At 43.8% G+C, this 22,153-nt stretch overlaps 2 protein-coding genes across 5 annotated transcripts in view; one reads left to right on the forward strand and one right to left on the reverse strand.

Annotated features, from left to right (window-relative positions):
- Nucleotides 1–11,019, forward strand: part of ano8b (anoctamin 8b) — a 42,451-nt gene extending 31,432 nt beyond the window's left edge. For all 3 annotated transcript variants that reach the window (XM_085253097.1, XM_085253095.1, XM_085253096.1), the window contains 6 exons: nt 24–183; nt 266–640; nt 5,101–5,292; nt 5,456–5,587; nt 6,781–6,891; nt 7,212–11,019. In XM_085253097.1, coding sequence (XP_085109223.1) covers nt 24–183; nt 266–640; nt 5,101–5,292; nt 5,456–5,587; nt 6,781–6,891; nt 7,212–7,961 — 1,720 coding nt within the window. In that variant the 3' untranslated portion in view covers nt 7,962–11,019. The remainder of the gene's footprint in view (nt 1–23; nt 184–265; nt 641–5,100; nt 5,293–5,455; nt 5,588–6,780; nt 6,892–7,211) is intronic.
- Nucleotides 11,020–11,073: 54 nt separating this feature from the next.
- On the reverse strand, nt 11,074–14,743 carry dda1 (DET1 and DDB1 associated 1). 2 transcript variants are annotated; one of them, XM_085253099.1, is made up of 6 exons: nt 14,650–14,743; nt 14,378–14,569; nt 13,743–13,823; nt 13,590–13,641; nt 13,403–13,464; nt 11,074–12,984 (listed from the first exon to the last, which is right to left on the reverse strand). In XM_085253099.1, exons 2-6 carry the CDS (start codon nt 14,384–14,386, stop codon nt 12,880–12,882), a joined length of 309 nt encoding a protein of 102 aa, XP_085109225.1. In that variant the 5' UTR covers nt 14,387–14,569; nt 14,650–14,743; the 3' UTR covers nt 11,074–12,879. The 2 variants fall into 2 exon arrangements, with proteins under 2 accessions (XP_085109225.1, XP_085109224.1); XM_085253098.1 differs by having other exon boundaries at nt 14,378–14,710.
- Nucleotides 14,744–22,153: the final 7,410 nt, after the last annotated feature.

Raw genomic sequence — 22,153 nt, forward strand, 5'->3', positions numbered from 1 at the left:
TCTGTCTCTTCACCTGCTCTCAGGGAAAAGAAGTGTCTGAACGGAGGATGTGGAGTGCCTGATGAGGAGGAGGGAGCTGAGAAGGACGAGGCTGACAGCGGGAGGTTCAGCGAAGGAGAGACGGAGGAGGAAAGTTTGATCGACTGCGGCTTGAAGCTGAGGAAAGTGAGCTTCATAGAGAAGGTACAGTGCCGCGTGACCAGCGTTAGCACGTTCACGCTTTAGAGGTTGAATCATGTAACTGATCAGCGATGTCGTGGTTAAGGTGGACAGAAAGGCGGCGTGCAGTGGGCCCCCTGTGGACAGCAGCTTTCTGGAGGAGGGAAGCCCCACCATGGTGGAAAAGGGAATGGACCCGGCCTCGATGTTCGAAATGTGCGACGACGACGACGACAACGGAATTCATGATGTGAAGGACTCGAGCGGGGGCAGGGCTGAGGCCGCTGATGCTGCCGCCGCCGCCAGCCCGCTGCCTTCTGGATCTGAGAGCAGCGCGTCGCTGCGTCACAGAAGAAGAGGCCGGAGCGCCGAGAGGGTCGAGCCGAAAACGAAAAGGGAATCGTGGATGGATCCCCCCGAGGAGAGAGAGAGCACCACGCTCACTCAGGCGGAGATGGAGAGCTGCATGCAGACGTACTCAGTAAGTGCACATATGTACTCACCCTGCACGTACGGCTCAACTGACACCTTGGCTGATTGTGATTGGGTAGAGGATCAATAGGGGGTCCATGGCACTCTTTGGGACACTCCCACAGGGCTTAAATCTGAGATTCTCCACCAGTCGCATTTAGAACTGAAGAAGCTTCTCAGATGAGAGGTCTTTCCAAGCTCCTTAGACTACTGACAGAAGGGAAATGCAAGTGAGGTCAGAGGTCAAATGTGACATATTTGGACCCAAACTGTAGTGTGATATTTAGTATCGTTTTAAAGATCAGAGATTTTCTTGAAAGTTTGACCTCATTTGAAGAAGTGATCAGAGGTGACTGAGTAACGTGATATTTACAATCACTATATGCCTGCATAGTTTTACATGCTCAGTGCAGCATTATTATCACTGAGGTTCAGATCAATCAAGTCAAATGTGATGTGATATTTTGAACCTTATAAAATCGGTACTTTATAAGTACCAGATGTTGACTGTGTGATAATCATCCCCGCAGACCTCGGTGGATGTAAGCCAAAGTTTCCTGGGTCGTTAACAGTTTACTCTTCGGCCGCCCCTCATCTGTTGTTTTTTTTCGGCAAAATTATCCACACCCACCGCCGTGCTATGCATTCTGGGATATGTTGGGCCACGAAGTCTTCACCGCCACGTCCTTAAAATTCAGGGAAATGAAGGACGCATTTGAGGGCCGCATTTCGAGCAGCCTTTGAATTGGGACAGCCTTCGTTGCGTCAATGTGACGTAATCGGCCTTACAATGCGGCCTTTAAGGCTGCAGACCCTGAATCGGGATACAGCCTCTGTGTTTCATTCAGTCTGTGTCATGTCGTCTGTGTTCCCACCTCCATGTTTTCATGGTCAGTCTTTGCAGTTATCACCATAGTCTCTGAGTCTTCTTAGTTTGTCACAGTACTAGTTTTCCCAGTTTAGTTATAGTCTAGTTTAGTCACGCTATCCCTGCTTTGTTTGTTCACTTTGTCTTCAGCCATAATAAAGGCTCGCTTTCTGTTAAGTTCACTCCCGTGTACGCACCTGGGTCCATCACACACACCACCACATTAGGGGTGCAACGATATTGAACCGTTCGATACAGTGCTTTCGGTTCGGTACGCATATGTATCGAACAATACAAAATTTGTAATTTATTTTATCAACTTTCCTTCTGACGATGCTGTCTGTGTTGAGCGCTCAGTGGATCTGCGTTCGACTACTCCGCCTAGGCTGCACTGTCGAGCTCAGATCCACTGAGCATTCAACACAGACAGCATCGTCAGAAGGAAGAGCGCAGGGCAAGCTAGCAGACAGAAGTTAAGCTCTCCTTGCAACATGGCAAATTGAACCTCCCCCACCCTCATTCAGATCTGGCCTTTGGAACTATTTTGGTTTTCATGTGACATATGACCCTGAAGGTAAGCGAGTCATGGACTAAAGTAAAACAGTATGTTGGATGTGCCACGCAATGCTCAATTACATGGGTGGGAACTAGTGTGTTAGGCAGTTAGCTCGTTAACTTGTTAGCCGTCTAGCCCCACGCGGGGTGATCGGCGGTAGCTCGTTAACGGATATTTGCCGTGTTGTGGCGTTAACGTCATTTCAACGAGATTAACGCTGACAGCACTAGTGGGAACACAACGAATATGACTGCACATTTACGCCGACATCATCCTAGTGCAAAGACAAGTGGAAGCAGACAAAAACAACAAGCATGCTACAAACTTTACCCGAGTCATTTAGACAGCCGTTAGCACAGGATTCTCCTTATGGGGACCTGATATGTTTAATATTGTGGCGAGCTCAGACAAGGAGGAGACGGAGGTGTCGTTTGGTCTTGCTTCCCGTGAGCTAACCGGGGAGCACAGCCGTTTATTGACATCTGCAGAAGAACACTGCCGCTAGCTAACTGCTCAGCGCGGCAACCGCACAGCAACAACAACAACACACAGGGCGCCCTCTGACCCCGGAAGGACACACCGTCGCAGCGAGAGGGCGTCACCCGTCACTATGGCAACATAAACAAAACATAACTGTACAAACAGAACCCCGAGCAGCCCTGACCCGCTACAATATGCTGCTGAGAATATAGCCCAGAAGAAGCGGATAGTATAGCTTTTATTTTGGAAAGAGACATTTCTCTGTAATAAACTCTCTTTTCCAAAGATGAGGGATTTCTCAATCAGATACAGGGCTCGCAAAATCGCCTGCCCAACGTCCCGGAGCTAGCGATTTTTCCAGTCGGGCTACCAAAATCTATCTCTTCCCTGCCCGTCGGGCTATTGTAGGAAAAATAAAGGTCAATGCTTTTGCATTCTTTCAGAAATGTAGCTGGGTAATTATGTCATTGGCATCGGTGAGCCACTGTCAATATGTGACATATTGAAATCGCGTTTGAATTTGCGCTTGTTTTTTTGCTTTCACTTTGCAATCGCGTGAACTGTGTATAGAGAGCGACAGCACTGATCTGTGAGTGATGATAATTTGTGCACCAATTCCTCTGACATCGTCTTATTAATCGTTAGCTTACTATGCAAACATGACAAGTGAAATCTCCCGCAGCTTAAACATGTGAGAGGTTGATCGCGCAGAGAATCGCTGAGCGTTATGTGTGTGTGTGTGTGTGTGTGTGTAAAAGCAGCAGGATATATATTTTAGTTCTGCTGAGCCAAATAAGACAGGTCAGGGTGAAGAAGTGACAGCCAAAGAAAAGCTTACCGCAAAACGGAGAAGTTATGACAAATCAGACTATAAGGCAAAAAGAAAGTGCAGCTTTATGGTTTCATGGACAAAAGAATTTCTGTGGCTGCAATATGACGAGCTAAATAACCAGGGCTGCACATAAGTGGTCCGCAGGTGCGCATTCGCTGTCAAAAAAAAAAAAAAAAAAAAAAAAAAAAAAACGCGCACAAGATATGAAGTTGCAACGCGTGTTTGCATACATAAGATTTTCTGGAGGAGGACAGACATTTGTTTAGAACTCTTAAAGATGTCGAAGAAGCTCCTTTAAGCAATTACTGTGATGTTCCTCCACCTCCAAACAAATGTCAGAAGGAGTCCGAACCACAAAAGAAGCACGTATTCTCGGAAAAGTGGTTGCAGGAGGTGAGCTGGCTTCAAACAAATGATGAACGCACAGAGATGTGGTGCAGAATGTGCCGTGAAAATCCCACTCTAGTGGACAAAAACAGCTTTTTATATGGACGCAAACGCGCGTTGCAACTTCTTATCTGGTGCGTCTTTTATTTTGACAGCGAATGCGCACATGTGGACCACTTATGTGCACCCGTGTAAATAACATAATGTTCTGCCGGGTGTGTTGTTGGATTTCTCTCGATTTCTGAGTCGACAAGTGCCTTTGTTACTGGGACCAGTCATTTTAAGAAAGGCCCCCATTAGAACCCATGAGAAATGCAAGAAATGCATTATTGCTCAGTCTGCAATATCTTTCCCAGAACAAACACCAATTGCAAATAACAGACTAAAAATAAACCTGAGAAATCTGTTTAGAACAGCTACTATGTTGCGTGAACTACCACTGGCACAATGTAGCAGTCTTTGCAAACTTCAAAAAGCAAACGGCCTCGATCTTGGTTCCACTTGTCTCTTACCCGTGACTTCAGTGGAAATTTCAGATTCAGGCTCTGACACAGACTGATTCATGTCCTACACAGTTCTTACAAGTTCATAGAAATTTCTGTTCAATTAGAACCAAGTATTTGAGTTGATGATTGTCATTTTTATACAATGTTGTAATTTGTTTTTCAACAATTTTTTGATTAATGTTTTGTTTCCTTTACAATATTATACATTAAAGTATAATATTGTAAAGGAAACAAAACATCAATCAAAAAAATTGCTCTCTTTTTTATTCGGGCTGCTTAAATTTATTTTGGGCTACCAAAAACTGAAGAGTCCCTGCCCGAAGGGCTACCAGGGATTTTGAAATTTTGCGAGCCCTGAGATATATTTATTTTTTTAATTACTTTTGTTTCAGCAACATTAAATTTAAAAACTGTACTTTTGAGTTAAAATATATATTTATAATTTTAATAAATGACAAATTAAAAAGGCATGAACATTTGTTTTGTATCGAAAAAATATCGAACCGAACCGTGAATTTTGTGTATCGTTGCACCCCTACACCACATGGCCTGTCTCCGCAGACCGTGACAAGTTCATTCTAAACATCTGGTGTTTACAGGCAGAACGACTCGTTCTCTGTTATTCTCTTTAAAAACTGGTCACTCTTTGAATCCTAGAACTACAACATGAATCCTACAGACCTTATAAATGCTTGTATGACTGCCATATCTTATTATATCTTATATATCTCATCTACAAATGAGTTTAGTCCACAGAAAATGCAGCGTCGTCCGCAGCAGCCATGTAGTCACGTACTGTACAGACTGCATTTGGCTTATTGCTCCACTTTGTCCTTCTTAGGACACTTTCCAAGACTACCAGGAGATGTTTGTCCAGTTTGGCTACGTGGTGCTCTTCTCCTCTGCCTTTCCTCTGGCTGCCATGTGCGCTCTCATCAACAACATCATTGAGATCCGCAGTGATGCCTTTAAGCTCTGCACCGGCCTGCAGAGGCCCTTTGGAGTCCGTGTGGAGAGCATCGGCCAGTGGCAGGTAAGAAATGCACTGTGTGAACATGGGGAGCTGACTAACACACAAACGGCATTACTGTTAACAAACCAATCAAGTTCATCAGTAATCAGTCTGGCTGAACTTGATTTAAGAGCAAAGCACAAAGTCAGAAAAAAATGGAAAGCTTTTATTTTCCCGTTCACAGACTGCGATGGAAGCCATGGGCCTGATTGCCATCATAGTGAACTGCTACCTGATTGGTCAGTGTGGTCAGCTACAGCGTCTCTTTCCATGGCTCAGCCCTGAGATGGCCATCATCTCCATCGTCATCCTCGAGGTACCGCAGCTACTTCCTGCTCAGTCTGAAACACAGCGGCGCTCTTTCAGTCTTTTCCCGTCACACAGTTGTCCTACCTGTAAAGACTGGGACGGACATTTAACAGAACATTTACTCAAACCACTTCATCAGTCGGTAAACTGTTTAACACAGATTTCACTTTCATGACACGTAATGAAGTAGAAGCCCAGGAAATAGTTTACTAATAGGAAGATGAGATTGGCGGCCAGTCATGACATCAAACCAGTTTTAACTCTCCAAACGCGTGAACAAAGGAACTGAAAGATAAGATAAGATAGAACTTTATTAATCCGTCGGGTGGGTTCCTCTGGGAAATTCGACTTCCAAAAAAAGCACAGCAACGACCGAAGTTACAGTTACAGAATTGTTATATATATATATATATATATACACACACACACACACACATATATAAATACAGAGACAAATATAAATAAAATATACAAAGGGGATAAGTAGAATAAATAGGAATAAAAAAATAAAAATACAAGTGAATTGCACATTTCAAGTATTGAGTCTATTGCACCGTTGACTATTTACAAAAAGTATTGCACAAGGTATTGTACAGTGAGGTGAAGAGGCACTACAGCTTAGTTGTTCCCCCCTCCTTTGTCCTCCTGTCTCCCCTCCCTCTCCCCTCCAGAGAGGAGTTAAACAGTCTGATGGCGTGTGGGACAAAGGAGTTTTTAAGTCTGTTGGTTCTTGTCTTGGGGAGAAGCAACCTGTCACTGAACAGACTCTTCTGATTGTTTATGGCCGTGTGCAGAGGATGCCCAGCATTGTTCATAATGTCCAGCAGTTTCTTTAATGTCCTTTTCTCTGCCACTGTCACCAGAGTGTCCAGCTTCATGCCGACCACAGAGCTAGCCCTCCTGATCAGTTTCTCCAGCCTGAAACCGTCTGTGCACAACGCTGCTGCTACAGCTTGTCACATATTTAGAAACAGGCTGTGCTTCACTGTGCCGGCCGTCTGCATCCAGAGGGGTCAACAGCCTGCAGCTCTGTGCTGGCCTGATAAAGAAGTTTGAGCCCAAATGTTGCAAGAATGACCTCAAGTGACAAGTTGCTTAAAGAGGGCGTTTGAGGCACCGTGTCCTATTTACTGTATGTGAATTACTTTATAATTGTTTGACTTCACCTTCCTTGTTTTCCACCTCTCTGTCTGTTTGCAGCACTTTGCCATCCTGTTGAAATACATCATCCATGTGGCTATTCCCGACATTCCTACGTGGGTCAAAGAGGAGATGGCTAAGCTGGATTACCAGCGCAGGGAGGCCTTTAAGGTGACTTCAGGGAGTTCGAAGAAGCCCTTTAAAGTCTCCCTCATTAACCTTATGATGCTACAGCACTGCAGTTGTTTCTTTTTGGAAATAAATGACTAAAGTTGCTTTGATATTGTAGCAAAATGACTGTTACTGTAAAGGTTGTCAGCTGTGCTGCACAACACAGGAAAAGAGATTAGCTTGTAGCTGCCCCGGGAGCACTAATGCAAGATTCTGACTGCAGTAAGGGCTTTTAGACAAGTCGCGCTGCGGTAGTGTAGTAGTTGACTACTGCTGATTCTTTATGAATGCATTGTGAGAACGTTTCCCTTCCTCTGCAGAAGCACGAGCGGCAGGCGCAGCAGCATTACCAGCAGCTGCAGAGGAGGAAGAGGGAGGAGGAGGAGAGGCAAAGGCAGGCAGAGCACATGGCTCGCAGGGAGAGGGAGCGGGACGACAGCAAAGGCGACGTTTCGGGGGATCACCACCACGACAAAGGTCACGGCAGCAAATCACGTTCTGGGTGTGGAGGCGGAGGAGGGAGCGGCGGGTCGGACAAGCCCAAGAGGCCCAGCTCCCTGTTGGCCAATAATAATGTGATGAAGCTGAAGCAGATCATCCCGCTGCAGAGCAAGTTCTCCTCGGGTGGCGCCCGCTCCCCACAGTCACCCACGGGCAGCGAGCCAAAACTGCCCGGCTTCTTGAGCTTCAAATTCCTCAAGTCGCCTGAGAATAAGAGGGAAGGTGCTGCGGCTTCTGCGGCCGCCGGCACCACATCTGCCAGCGCCACGGCGACAGCGGCGCCGTCATCATCGTCATTATCAGGTAGCAGCTCTCAGGAGCGTTCTCAGTCACCCAATAAAGCCTTCAACCCCGGGAAATTGTTTAACTTTGGGAAATCCGAGGGAGGGACTTCCACGAACGGAGCTCCGCTGCCCAGGTCAGGAGAGGGGTCATCATCGCTGACGACAGAAAGACAGCCTTCCCGGTCTGACTTGAATGGCGTTCCGGACGAGATCCCCTCACCCGGAGGGGAAGGCGCAGAGAACGGACATTCGTCAGACTTGGACGCGGCTGGTTTTAAAATCTAGAAAACGACGACAAAAAAAGCGCAACTTGTCTTTGGTTCCATCTCACCTGAACAGGTGACGTGTTTACTGTGAGGAAGGCCTGACCTGCCCTCTGTGCTGTCACAGGCCGGTGCAGGAGAGCAGAAGCTGATGAGGCGAGACTTGTTCTGGTTTGCTTTTTCTGCTGCGAGACAAAAAAAATAAAATAGAGAAAGAAACAAAAAAAAACAGGCTTTGTAAGAAAGACGAAAGCCCTTCTATCATGACCGAACACACACACACACACACACACACACACACACACACACACACACACACACACACACACACACACACAAATATTCAAATTCTTCCTTGTCTGCAATACATAAAGAAATGCATGAGCTGCGTTTCTAATATTTTTATGCCTTTAAAGCAGAGCTTTGTTTCCTGATTTCTTCTTGTCAGAAATTGTAAACATCTCGGTGGCTTCACACCAACAGTCTGTCGTGGAGGGGAGGAGTTTAAGGGAAAAAAAAGCTTACATGGCGGTACGAACGGATTAGAGATTGTACATCAGATAATTCCTGAGTGTTTTTTAGCTGTCACCACACAAGCGATCGTTAGAAATCGGTCTCATTTTTAAACTGCGACGAGTTGTTGGGCCCTTCGCTTTCGTGCTGAAGCTGAAGAGTGGAAAAGCAATATGAGTCAGTGTTTTTGTTTTTTTATTAAGTGTCAATCATCGCATAAGCCCCTCCTTAACAGTCGCCCCTGATGTATCACCAGCTTTATTTTCAAAGCAGAGGTGAGGTCTGAGCTTTGCAGAACCCGGTTTGCTCCAATAGAAAGCGGCGAGCTTAGTAAGTCGTAAAAATCACAGTATTTTGGAAGAGCGAGCGGTTTTCGAGGAAAAGGAGCAGAGATGCCCGTTGCATGCTGTTCTCCATCCGAGTCCGTAGAGCGCCTTGTAAACACAGATGGTGCCTCATGCCACAAACTCCAGCTAGACTTGGCAAACGAGCACAGAGTTAAAGAAGTAACATTTGCACTAAAGCCTGACGCCCTGCATAGAAACCACCTCGGCACAGAGGGCCCACACCAGCCTGCCTCATCATTATGCAAAAAATGCATTTCTGTTCATTTCCCCCTTTCACATGGTGCATGCAGTCGGCAGCAACGAGCTTTCAAAATATTCACGTTTTCTTTTCTTCTTGAACAGCTGTTTTTATTGGCAGAAGATGGAAATTCCCTTTTTTTTAACCAGTGCAGAACTTTTCAGATTATACTGTTAACCCAAGACGTACAGTACTCTATAAAGGTTTTAGGCACTAAAATATGTGAGAATACTTTGAAAGATGTCAGTTTACCTGACAGGAGTTCGGTAAATAGAAAAACCCTACATTAGTGGGAGCTTCATTTGACTACACAGTCGCTCAGTCATTATGAGATCTTACCCAGAATCCTTCTCTGGAGTCGGGCTGTGTCTCTCTTCATGCATTTACTGGCTCACTTGATGACGTCACCACAGAGCTTCTGCAGGGACCAATGCATGCGTTGCAGGACTCCCTTTTCCCACTGAAGATACATTTTAGGTCATCGTCATTTTTCAAAAAGCAGGATGGCATCATGTGATTTACAAAAACATACAAACATCTTAGAGTACCTAAAACTTTTTCACAGTACTGTACTTTGCATAATGTTTGCATGATCCATGTATTTTCAATGAGCCCAGCATCTACCCTTAGCTGGTATTTCACTTCTGCGGGGTCTCCAGAAGGTGGCGCTGGTTATTTAGTCACCACAGGCAGCAAAATTAAAGCAGTCTGACAAGTTTATGATGATATGAGACACAGAGAGGATTCAGAAGCCGCCGCACTGCCGAGATACGGAAACATTAACTATGCATTTCCACACGTTCACCTCCGGCGAGGATTTGGGCAATAACACAGCGTTGAAGTTGACGTGTAGTACTAAAGCTCGACACTAACCCAACCTCAAACCCCAACTCCAGCGCATCATCCTCATCCACTCTATGCATTTTCTTTCCCTTTATGTTTTAGTGTCAGCTCTCTCAGATCGCCTGTTTCCTATTTAATGTTAAGAACCTGCCCCGACCTGCATCGGCTTAACAGGTTTTTGTATTCTGTTACAGCTTTAATGTGTTAGTTTTAGAAGTCTGGTCCTTTTTTCGCTCACACGCCTGCAGAAGAGACGAAAAATGTTCTTTCCGGGAGGCAAAAAGTTCTTACTGACATCAAATGCAATACCGAAATAGTCTGTGCAGTCATGTTATCATTTTTAGGAATATTTGGAAGGTACTGTTCATTATAAATGTAAATGGAGAAGGCCGAGGCTAAGAGAAACGTGACATCATCAGGGTGTGATCTTAAGAGCAGCAGAGCGAGACGGTGACGACGTAGCTGAGCACAGTCTCATTAAAAACCCTTGATATTCTTGCAGCATCAGGATTTCAGGGATAAGTGGCTTCATGGTGCGTAAGAGTCCATCGTTTGAAAAAGTCCCATAGAGAAGCAGAACTGGTGCGCTGAATAGCTCCGCCGATGCCGAGCGAGGTCACTTCCATGTGTGCATTCCCACCTTATTCAGGTAAAGCTGAAGAGCATCACAACAGACATCGGCTTGTTACTTTTTTCGTTTTTGCAGTGAAACATGTTCTGCGACGGAGATCTGTAACGTTTGGAGGAACGGCAGCGTCACGGCGCAGGCATCGCCTGCATCAGGACACAAGCTCGGACTCGTTATCAGAACAGCTTCTTTGAAAAGTTCGGACATCGTCTGTCTCATTCGGAATAAGCAGGAAAGGACTGAATGGACGTATTAATGTTTGTGTTTCAGAGTGGATGTGAACAGGCGAGACTCACCGCAGCTACATTACAGCCCGACCCGAACCTCAAAGACGAGACATTTTCATGGAAGCCTCACTTACACAACATCATACGCTCTTCCAATGTACCACTGTACAAAAAAGATCTTTTAAAGAAAAATACTGGGGAATGGGATTATTTATTTCTTTTAATTTATTTTGTCATATTTTTGTAAGACCTGACAAATAGTTAATAAAACTATTTCAAATGCATCCCATGTGTTGTGAACCGCTTCTTTACATTTTTGAAGTACCACAAACCAAAAGTGTTTTAATCCAGTTTTATTTCAGCAAAGCTAAAAAGAACATCTGATCTAACACATGTGGGGCAAGGCTTCGGGTGGTGTAGAACAGTCTGAGCAGAAGCATAATGAGGTTTTTATACTTGAAATAACAAGACGGGGTATTTACAGTGTAGATATGAAGATGACTGACCGCACCGTCGACCCACAAAACAGGAAAGAGAGGAGGTTACGTCGTGACTCAGCCGGGGAGTGATAAGAACGATTTTTTTAAAGGACAGAAAAAGAAAAGCTTTTTTTTGGGTGCATGGACACCAATACAAACTGAATCTCATACAAGGAACAAGGCAGGATGGCAGCTGCACTTTGCTGTGCATGCTTATTGTGCATTCTATGGCTGAAAGTATAATACTCTAAACGCTCACAGCAGCCAGCTCTCCATCGAGAAGGGAGAAAAATAAAATAAAAACCATCCGGAGCTGTCACAAAGATGAGACGAGCAGTAACGCTGACCCGGGCCCTGAGCTGGATCCGAGTCTTAAGGCCTCTCGGCTAATACCTTCCACACAAAAATCCCCCCCCAAACACTTTATTTCTGGTCCAGGATTATAACATCCAGCCACTGAAACAGTAACATGCAAGGCAAGATAACATCCACTGGACACTGGGGCTCTTCTCTACTTTATTCTGTAGTCTTTTACAAAAAGGCAGACACACAGATACTAAATCGGATAAGCTACTGTAACTATTTACACACGTTATGCATTCTTTTCCCTTTCCCACACGTTACTATAGACATTTCTCTTTAGTGTCTGTGCTGTTGCCAAAGTTGCGCGACTAAAAATGAAATCTCACATTTCTGTATTTTCCTATTAAGACGTAACAGCTCTTTCTTTTTCTTCACATCTTTCGGTGAAAGATCTGCTAAAACTTAAAGAGAGAGAATCCCCTTCTTACTCGCCTCAATCAGCCAGAGGGAGGTGCTAGACGTGACGCTGCTTCTCAGCCACGCCGACACAACATTAATCCTACAAGCACGAGTCCCAGGATAGAACACAGATATTAATATATTCACCATAAAATAAACAAAAGAAGCCACACGTTTAAAAAGGTGGGGGTCCGGAAGAGTCGCTTCTACTTTGTGCTGTTCTTCACAGTGCATTCTTGGTTCTGTCGATTCAAACAGTGTGGAAAAGAAGTCGCAATGCCCCCGTGTGGTTGCAGAGTGGGCAGTGAAACTGAGATGGTGGGCACTGTGGCTGGCAGGAAGCTCATTGCCATTTACAAACAACAACAAAAACATCATAAAATAAAATTAAAACAGTAACAAAATACTCACAAATCAGAACAGACTGTCCGGACGACAGAGAGGCTACACGAGTCTTGTACCAGTTACATTTTTAAGAGTAGTGTCTGACATTTTGTGTCCAGTCCGTCTCATCTTAATCCTACCATCCACTCGCAGTCCGCACTCACAGCTCAGCATGCACACAAACATATACATGTGTACTGGCCCACATGGGGAAGAGCCAACACAATCAAAACACCAGTAATGATTTCGCCTCCACGACTTGAGATCATTTCTACCAACGTTATTTTCATACACTGTAAATGGCGGCTTTGTGAGTGGGAATTTCCTGCAATTCTCTCTGGAGTGACTTAACTTCATGCCAGGAAAGACATCCTGCTCTAGTCCAGGAAAAACCAGGAAGTCTGCATGCAGGAGGGATTATCCTATGGTTTTGCTTATATTGGCTATACCCTATTGATGCAAACACACATGTATACCCACCCACACACACACACACACACACACACACACGACGCGCACTTATGAGTCCTCGTTCATCTCTTGGCTATCTGTCCTGGCGATCTTCCTCGGGGGCGCCGGGCTGTCACCCTCAGCTTGTTCCTGTTCCCTTTTCTTTGCTGCATTCTGTTTGACACAGGATTACACAGGAATCAGCAAAATCACAGCCTCGCTCTCTTTCAACACGTCAGTGACAGAAGCACAGATGAACAGTTGCTTCATAGCACGTGATTATTTGAGACATAATAAAGACTCCTTACAAAGACTTTTGAATTTCAGGAGTGGGACCGCAGCTCATACTCGGCCCTGCCAATTCCATCAATATATTTCCCTTCCTACATTATACACAGCATTTATTGAGGTTCTTGCATTAGTACCTGTTGCCACTCTTTACTGAGGCCTTCCCCAAACTGCAGTTTAAAATCTAAATCTTTATTTCATCTGCCATTCTCTTTCAAGAAATACTGTCAACTCTTAGCCCTAACCCTAGTTGAGGATGTGGTCTCTGCCAAATGAGAGAAATGAAAGAACTGCACACGCTCACCTTTTTGTCCCACTGCTGGTGGAGGTAACGCAGGAGAATGTTGGTTTTTTCTGTAACAATGACTGTAAACAAACACAGGCAAGATGTTTTACATACAAAACACATTACACAGGGTGCTAGTTTAGCCACAGTTAGTAAGCATTTGAAAACATCACCACAGCAGTTTTACAGTTTCAACTGTACTTACTCTGTTCAGAGGGGTATTCGCGTGTTGGTAGGTACACGGAGGGCCTGCGGTTCTATACGAGAGATCAGAAAGAGGCTGTGAATTAGAGCTGTGCCTTCTGGACATGAACAAACCTTTAAAGAACTGCATCAAGTGATTTTAAAGGCTACTTACAGATGCTTTACAAACTGAATCTGCATGAAACCTGCTGAAGTTGCTCTTGTTGTAGACAGGAAGTCCTTTCAAGAAATCAGCCTGTGGAAAGAAGGTGAGGTGACCGTTAGACTCTGCAGCTCTCATTTCATTTGTCTTTCATCTTCAACTTCATACATCCAAAGATCGCAAGTCTGAAATCATCTGACTTTCAGCAGTCAGACTGCTGTAGTTTACTCGTGTCGGCTGACAGCAACAGTGTAAGTCATCACCACCGACATGAGCGTAGGTGTGCTCCTCTTAATGCAGATGCTGCTGAGCAGGTGACAGGTCCCTGCAGATGACTGGATACAGCATTCAGGGCGTTACCTCATCTTTCACGACAACAAACCTGCCGCCCTTCGACGTCGCCATTAACCTTCAAAGTGGATGCAATATCGCACAGTGTCCATCAAGAGGTTTCAAATGGGCAGGATAGAGCTGAGCAGCTCAGAGCACAAATCGATGCCGGCTTGGCCTTGAATACCAACAGGAGGAGCAGGTGTGGCTAGCAGCTAGCCGGTAGAATCAGTTAGCTGGCTTACAATTACTGTATGCCTTATAACACCAGCTATACAGCTTAAACCACAGTAATAAACATGGGGTATGCGAACTACCTTCTCCATGATGGTGGCAGAAACGTCCAACTGCCAAACGCCGACTTGTGGACTTGGTGTGTGTTGTTCTGGTCGTGATGGCCGCGCTAGCTTACAGGCTAGGAAACCGAGACCGCTGTCCTACGTCCTTTTCGAAAGCAAAAATCACCGTCCTCAAACACAAGTTGCTGTTTCCATTTTACTTCCCAGTGACTGTGGAAAAAATGACACTACGCGCATAAAAAAGCCAAGACACCAAAACGCTCAGTACACGAGTTCGCAAAGCTACTTACACAGGACTTCTTCAGCTAGCATGATGGCACCGACGCTTTTCTAGGCCACGCCCCAAGTAGCGCCTATTGGCTTATTCTTACCCCCACCTGGTAGTAGCAGGTGGGGACAACCAATTGTTAAAAACAACACAATTTAGCCCCTCCCTAAACCATTGACCAGGCAATCTGCTCTCACTCATTGAGTTTCATTATGAAAACCATCAGCCACTATTGATCCGAGCTAGAGTCCAAGATTGATGTCATCATGTGGGCGCACGTATCTCCTGCACGCGCCAATGTTTATTAGTGTCTGCAGTAAAGGCTTCAGGAAACTGAAGGACTATTTAATTCTTTTGACTTTTGTTGTAAGTTTACACCAAGTTGAAAACTTCAGATTGAAAGGTGAGAAATTGAAAACTAGGGATAAAAAAGGGTTTTCATAACACAAAGTCATTCAGGTGTTTTTGGTATTTTAAATCCTTTCAGATCTGAGTGTAGCGGAAAATTTATCTTTGTATCATAAGAAATATCTAATTTATGATGGGTGCACAGCAATCACTGAAATCAAAGATCCACAATATCTTTATTCTTGTCATACAAAATCACACAACAGTCAAGCAAATGCAATAAACAGATAATAAATATACAGGACTGAGCAACATTAACATTAAGAATATAATGAATTATTTTAAAGACTGCATGTCAGTATACTGTGTCTACACCCAGACTCTTCTAATAAGGTGTTGTTAGGATCAGCCAGAATAAACTGGGCCCTCTAGCCTTATACAGGTGACGAAGGCCATTTTGCTGCACACTCTGACTATACTCGCAGTCTCTTAGTCTGCTTCTTAGGTTCACTGACTTGTACCTGCACACAAAAGAGAAAGTCAGAATGGATTCAATCAAACAGGAATCCATATGAGTAAAGAGGGCAGGAGTATTTACTTTGTCCAGGAGATGAGATTTAAATCACATGATGGTAAGGGCTTAAGAAGCACAGTTGAAGAGTCACAGTACTGTGCTCTTTATTTTAAACAGTGCTCTTGCGTAACATCATAGACTTTAAAGGAGGAAACCTGGTCTTGTTAGGAGAGACGGCATCCATCCCACTTTGGATGGAGCAGCTCTCATTTCTAGAAATATGGACAAATTTATTAAACCCCCCAAAATATGACTATCCAGAGTTGGGACCAGGAAGCAGAGTTGCAGTCTTACACGCCTCTCTGCAGCTTCTCTCCTCCTGCTACCCCCCCCCCCCCCAAAAAACCCATCTCCATAGAGACTGTGTCAGCTCCCAAACAGACAAAAAACAAACTAAAAACCATCAACAAACAACTTAAACATAAACAATTACAAAGAAAGAACAATACAGTATCCACATCTGAACCAAAGAGTAAAACAGTGAAATGTGGATTATTAAACATTAGGTCTCTCTCCTCCAAGTCTCTGTTAGTACATGACTTAATAATTGATCAACAAATTGATTTACTCTGCCTTACAGAAACCTGGTTGCAGCAGGATGATTATGTTAGTTTAAATGAATCAACACCTCCGAGTCATTCTAACTACCAGAAACCTCGAAGCACAGGCCGAGGGGGAGGTGTGGCAGCAATTTTTCACACCAGCCTATTAATCAACCAAAGACCCAGACAGACTTTTAATTCATTTGAAAGCCTGATGCTTAGCCTCGTCCACCCCAGCTGTAAAACTCAGAAACCAGTCTTACTTGTTATCATCTATCGTCCACCTGGGCCTTACACAGAGTTTCTGTCTGATTTCTCAGACTTTATATCTAATTTAGTTCTGAGCTCAGATAAAATAATTATTGTGGGTGATTTTAACATCCATGTAGATGCTAAAAATGACAGCCTCAACATGGCATTTAATCTGTTATTAGACTCAATTGGTTTCTGTCAAAATGTAAAAGAACCCACCCACCACTTTAATCACACTCTAGATCTTGTTTTAACATATGGCATAGAAACTGAACATTTAACAGTGTTTCCTGAAAACCCTCTGCTGTCTGATCATTTCCTGATAACATTTACATTTACAATAATTGATTACACAGCGGTGGAGAGTAGACTTTATCACAGTAGATGTCTTTCTGAAAGCGCTGTAACTAAGTTTAAGAATATAATCCACCCACTGTTATCATCTTCAATGCCCTGTACCAACACAGAGCAGAGCAGCTATCTGAACGCTACTCCAACAGAGGTCGATCATCTTGTTAATAATTTTACCTCCTCACTACGTACGACTCTGGATACTGTAGCTCCTGTGAAAACTAAGGTCTCTAATCAGAAGTACCTGACTCCGTGGTATAATTCTCAAACACGTAGCCTAAAGCAGATGACTCGTAATCTGGAGAGGAAATGGCGTGTCACAAATTTAGAGGATCATCATTTAGCCTGGAGAAATAGTTTGTTGCTTTATAAGAAAGCCCTCCGCAAAGCCAGAACATCTTACTATTCATCACTGATTGAAGAAAATAAGAACAACCCCAGGTTTCTCTTCAGCTCTGTAGCCAGGCTGACAAACAGTCAGAGCTCTGTTGAGCCAACCATCCCTTTAACGTTAACTAGTAATGACTTCATGAACTTCTTCACTAATAAAATTTTTATCATTATAGAAAAAATGACCAATAATCATCCCACAGATGTAATATTATCTACAGCTACTCTTAGTACCATTGATGTTAAGTTAGACTCTTTTTCTCTAATTGATCTTTCTGAGTTAACTTCAATAATTACTTCCTCCAAACCATCAACGTGTCTTTTAGACCCCATTCCTACAAAATGCTCAAAGAAGTCCTGCCATTAATTAATGCTTCAATCTTAAATATGATCAACCTATCTCTAATGATCAGCTATGTACCACAGGCCTTCAAGCTGGCTGTAGTTAAACCTTTACTCAAAAAGCATCTCTAGACCCAGCAGTCTTAGCTAATTATAGGCCAATCTCCAACCTTCCTTTTGTAGCGAGTAAAAGCCACCGAATAACCGCTAAGGGCCTCTATACTACTTGTGCAAACTTTCAGGCCCAAAGCTCTCACAGGAACGAGCCCAGAATAAACGGGACAAGAGGGTCAATATCAGTCAGATATGTTAAAATTTATTATTTTAAAAGAACACAAAGGGTTTGCAAAAGGCCTAAAACATCGAAATGGGAAAGGTCACTAACGACCACAAGATAGTCTTGGTGCAACCTGCCAGCAATGCAGCCATTACCTGAGGGCTTGCTTTACCCCGGTGGTCCCAGATGCTCGTTGCTTTAAAAGAAACAAATCCACCCCAAATAAATACGAGCCCAACAGAACACTTATCGCATGCACTAAGTGTTTTAGTTCAGGCAATAATCGGTGGCACTAAAATCACTCTTAATAAAACGTATTCACTGCAAATCCACACGGAGCACCGCTAAAAAGACCTACTTCCCCTAAGGTAAGAGCCCAGCTCACACATTGCCCAACTAATATTGCACCAGCCCAGTAGAAATAAAAACAAACCCGGCATAAAAAACAGTTTTAAAAGGTGACCCTACTAAAACCAAAAACGCAACAAAAAGGAGGAAAAAACAGTGACAAATTCACATGTGCAGCCTGCCCTGCAGCAGACAACTGTGTTTGCTGCACACCTGGCTTATCTTGGCTTATCTTCTAAAATCACTTCTGGAACCTCTGCTGTAGAGGTTTAAAACAACAGTTTGTGTAGCAGACAATTAAAACTTCTCAGGCTCTTCACCTACTCACACAACCATTGTTCACAGCCGCTTGTCAGTGGAAATCAAGAACACCTGCTGCTACTTCCTCTTTTATACCCTCCATTGGGTCCCCTTGGTCCTAAAGCCTTCCCCATTACACTTTCATATCAGAATCAGAATCAGAATACTTTATTAATCCCGTGGGAAATTAGGTTATCAAACATCCTTGAAAGAGTAGTTGTCAAACAGCTAACAAATCATCTGCAGAGGTTTATTTGAAGAGTTTCAGTCAGGTTTCAGAGCTCAGCACAGCACAGAAACAGCTTTAGTGAAGGTTACAAATGATCTTCTTATGGCCTCTGACAGTGGACTCATCTCTGTGCTTGTCCTGCTAGACCTCAGTGCAGCGTTCGATACTGTCGACCATAATATCCTGTTAGAGCGATTAGAACATGCTGTAGGTATTACAGGTACTGCACTGCAGTGGTTTGTATCATATCTATCTAATAGACTCCAGTTTGTGCATGTAAATGGAGAGTCCTCTTCACACACTGAGGTTAATTATGGAGTTCCACAGGGTTCAGTGCTAGGACCAATTCTGTTTACATTATACATGCTTCCCTTAGGCAGCATCATTAGAAGACATAGCATACATTTACACTGCTATGCAGATGACACCCAGCTCTATCTGTCCATGAAGCCAGATAACACACACCAATGAGTTAAACTGCAGGAATGTCTTAAAGACATAAAGACCTGGATGGCCGCTAACTTTCTGCTTCTTAATTCAGATCAAACTGAGGTTATTGTACTCGGCCCTGAAAAGCTTAGAAATATGGTATCTAAGCAGATTCTTACCCTGGATGGCATTACCTTGGCCTCCAGTAACGCTGTGAGGAACCTTAGAGTCATTTTTGACCAGGACATGTCCTTCAACGCACATATTAAACAAATATGTAAGACTGCGTTCTTCCATTTGTGCAACATCTCTAAAGTTAGAAATATCCTGTCTCGGAGTGACGCTGAAAAACTAGTTCATGCATTTATTACTTCCAGGCTGGACGACTGTAATTCATTATTATCAGGAAGTCCTAAAAACTCCCTGAAAAGTCTTCAGCTAATCCAAAATGCTGCAGCAAGAGTCCTGACAGGGACTAGAAAGAGAGAGCAGATTTCTCCTGTTTCGGCTTCCCTTCATTGGCTTCCTGTTAAATGCAGAATTGAATTCAAAATCCTGCTCCTCACATACAAGCTCTTAAATAATCAGGCCCCATCTTATCTTAATGACCTTGTAGTACCATATCAGCCTATTAGAGCACTTCGCTCTCGCTCTGCAGGCCTACTTGTTGTTCCTAGAGTATTTAAAAGTAGAATGGGAGGCAGAGCCTTCAGTTTTCAGGCCCCTCTTCTGTGGAACCAGCTTCCAGTTTGGATTCAGGAGACAGACACTATCTCTACTTTCAAGATTAGGCTTCAAACTTTCCTTTTTGCTAAAGCATATAGTTAGGGCTGGACCAGGTGACCCTGAATCCTCCCTTAGTTATGCTGCAATAGGCATAGGCTGCCGGGGGATTCCCATGATGCATTGAGTTTTTCCTTTCCAGTCACCTTTCTCACTCACTATGTGTTAACAGACCTCTCTGCATTGAATCATATCTGTTATTAATCTCTGTCTCTCTTCCACAGCATGTCTTTATCCTGTCTTCCTTCTCTCACCCCAACCGGTCGCAGCAGATGGCCCCGCCCCTCCCTGAGCCTGGTTCTGCCGGAGGTTTCTTCCTGTTAAAAGGGAGTTTTTCCTTCCCACTGTCGCCAAAGTGCTTGCTCATAGGGGGTCATATGATTGTTGGGTTTTTCTCTGAATCTATGAAGCGCCTTGAGGCGACTTTTGTTGTGATTTGGCGCTATATAAATAAAATTGAATTGAATTGAATTGAATTGAATTGAATTGAATTGAATTGAATTGAATTGAATTGAAAAGGAGATGTAAATTATAACCGTGCATGAGTGGATTTGCCAGTCCTTCCGGTTTCTCGTGGATTGCTGGGTTTTGGTTTCTGTATGTTCTCCCACCTCGCTGTCACCTGCCTCCTTGGACTCCTTACAAGTAGTTACATAGCAACAACAGCCATGGCAACTTACACAGCAGCTCTGTATGATGTAAAAGGACAAAAAAATAAAATAAATTAAAAATAAAATCAAACATAAAAAAATGCTTCTGGATAACAGGGACACTTAAATTATAACTGGCTGAGTGGCTTAGTTACATAGCAACAGCAGCCACGGGGCCTTATGATGCTGGAGGATAAATGCTAAGTAGATGGAGAGAGTATTCAGATTCACAAACTAACGTATTTAAGCTCTTTTAGATTATTGTTGTCTTGAAGGATGACTGTATAAATGAGTCTGAATTGAATTTAACTGAACTGAATGTTCTGTGCTTATGACTTCTCATTAACTGGAGGGGTCATCTGAAATGGTAAAATGCCCTGTATTTGTATTAGGGCTGCCACAAACGACTACCGATTAATCAGATCATCATCCATTGGACGTAAAAAGTACAGCTTATTGCACCGGCAGCATCTGCTCTTATATAACTATCATTAGCTTACAGCTTTAAGTGTTTAAGGTCTGTGCTAACTAAAAATAAAGACAAGATGATAGTTTATTAAATTTTAATGAAATTTGCAGATTGTTTCGGTGAAGTTTAATAAACTCCTTGCTATCTAAAATATAACAGGACACCGGAGTAAATTCTCGAGCATCTCACACTTCTGATAATCAGCTGTCTGCTTGACGTTTATTCAGCTGTGTAAAAACTATAACTTTAATCTCAGCCAAACCGATTTACTCAGGAACAAATAAAACACTGAAAAAAGCCAAACAATAACATTTTAAGTTATCTAAGTGACTTATATATCATTTTTAACCTGAGTAGTGAAAGACGGCGGTGGGTTTGAAAACGATTTGCTGGGAGTCCGGTGTTCTCACCGGCTCTGGTGAGCCTAGCCCCCAGCTAGCTATCGAGCTAGTGGGTAACAGACGTCTCCGAAAACGTCGGAGCGCTTTTGAAAATATGCGGTGTCTTGATAAACTGAGCAGATATTTGAGGTTTACACAGCTACATTCTCGCCTGAAAATATGTTAAACGTTTATTTTGTGACCCAGAAAGAACAATAAGAGTAATATTAAAACTAAGTAGCTGCCGCCATTGTTGGAATGGCGGCATTCATAGCTGGGCCGCGCTATGAATTCTGGGACAGAGCTACTTCTTCTTTGGTGTTTAACGGCAGCTGGCATCCTTGTACATGCAGTGCTGCCATCTTCTGTTTCAGTCCGTTATTACACTCTTAAATCCTGCTACTTATTCCTGCGTCTTTTGGGATCTTACAAAGCTTCAAACGACGCGTCGACTATTAAATCAGTCGTCGACGATTTTGATAGTCGACTAATCGTGGCAGCCCTAATTTGTATAGTGCTTTACTTTGTCCCTAAGGACCCCAAAGCACTTTACACATTCAGTCATCCACACATTCACACACTGGTGATGGCAGCTACATTGTAGCCACAGCCACCCTGGGGCGCACTGACAGAGGCGAGGCTGCCGGACACTGGCGCCCCCGGGCCCTCTGACCACCACCAGTAGGTTGCCTACAGGTGGTGGTCAGAGGGCACCGTTGCGGGTGAAGCGTCTTGCCCAAGGACACAACGACCGAGACTGCCCGGGGCTCGAACCGGCAGCCTTCCGATTACAAGACAAACTGCCAACTCTTGAGCCACGATCGCCCCTGTCATTGATATTCAAACCAAGACACTTTCAGAA

Source organism: Mchenga conophoros, linkage group LG17 (genome assembly GCF_057382185.1).
Source record: "Mchenga conophoros isolate Kocher_MC1m ecotype Shallow Benthic linkage group LG17, M_conophoros_male_GT1.1, whole genome shotgun sequence".
Taxonomy (NCBI): domain Eukaryota; kingdom Metazoa; phylum Chordata; class Actinopteri; order Cichliformes; family Cichlidae; genus Mchenga; species Mchenga conophoros.

Excerpts from the sequence above, each read along its gene's own strand:
- dda1 (XM_085253099.1), bottom strand. Across the intron at positions 13,642-13,742 it reads ATTCAGTTTGTAAAGCATCT|AACCGCAGGCCCTCCGTGTA; the intron begins GTAAGTAGCCTT and ends TCTCTCGTATAG. Across the intron at positions 13,465-13,589 it reads CGAATACCCCTCTGAACAGA|TCATTGTTACAGAAAAAACC; the intron begins GTAAGTACAGTT and ends GTTTGTTTACAG.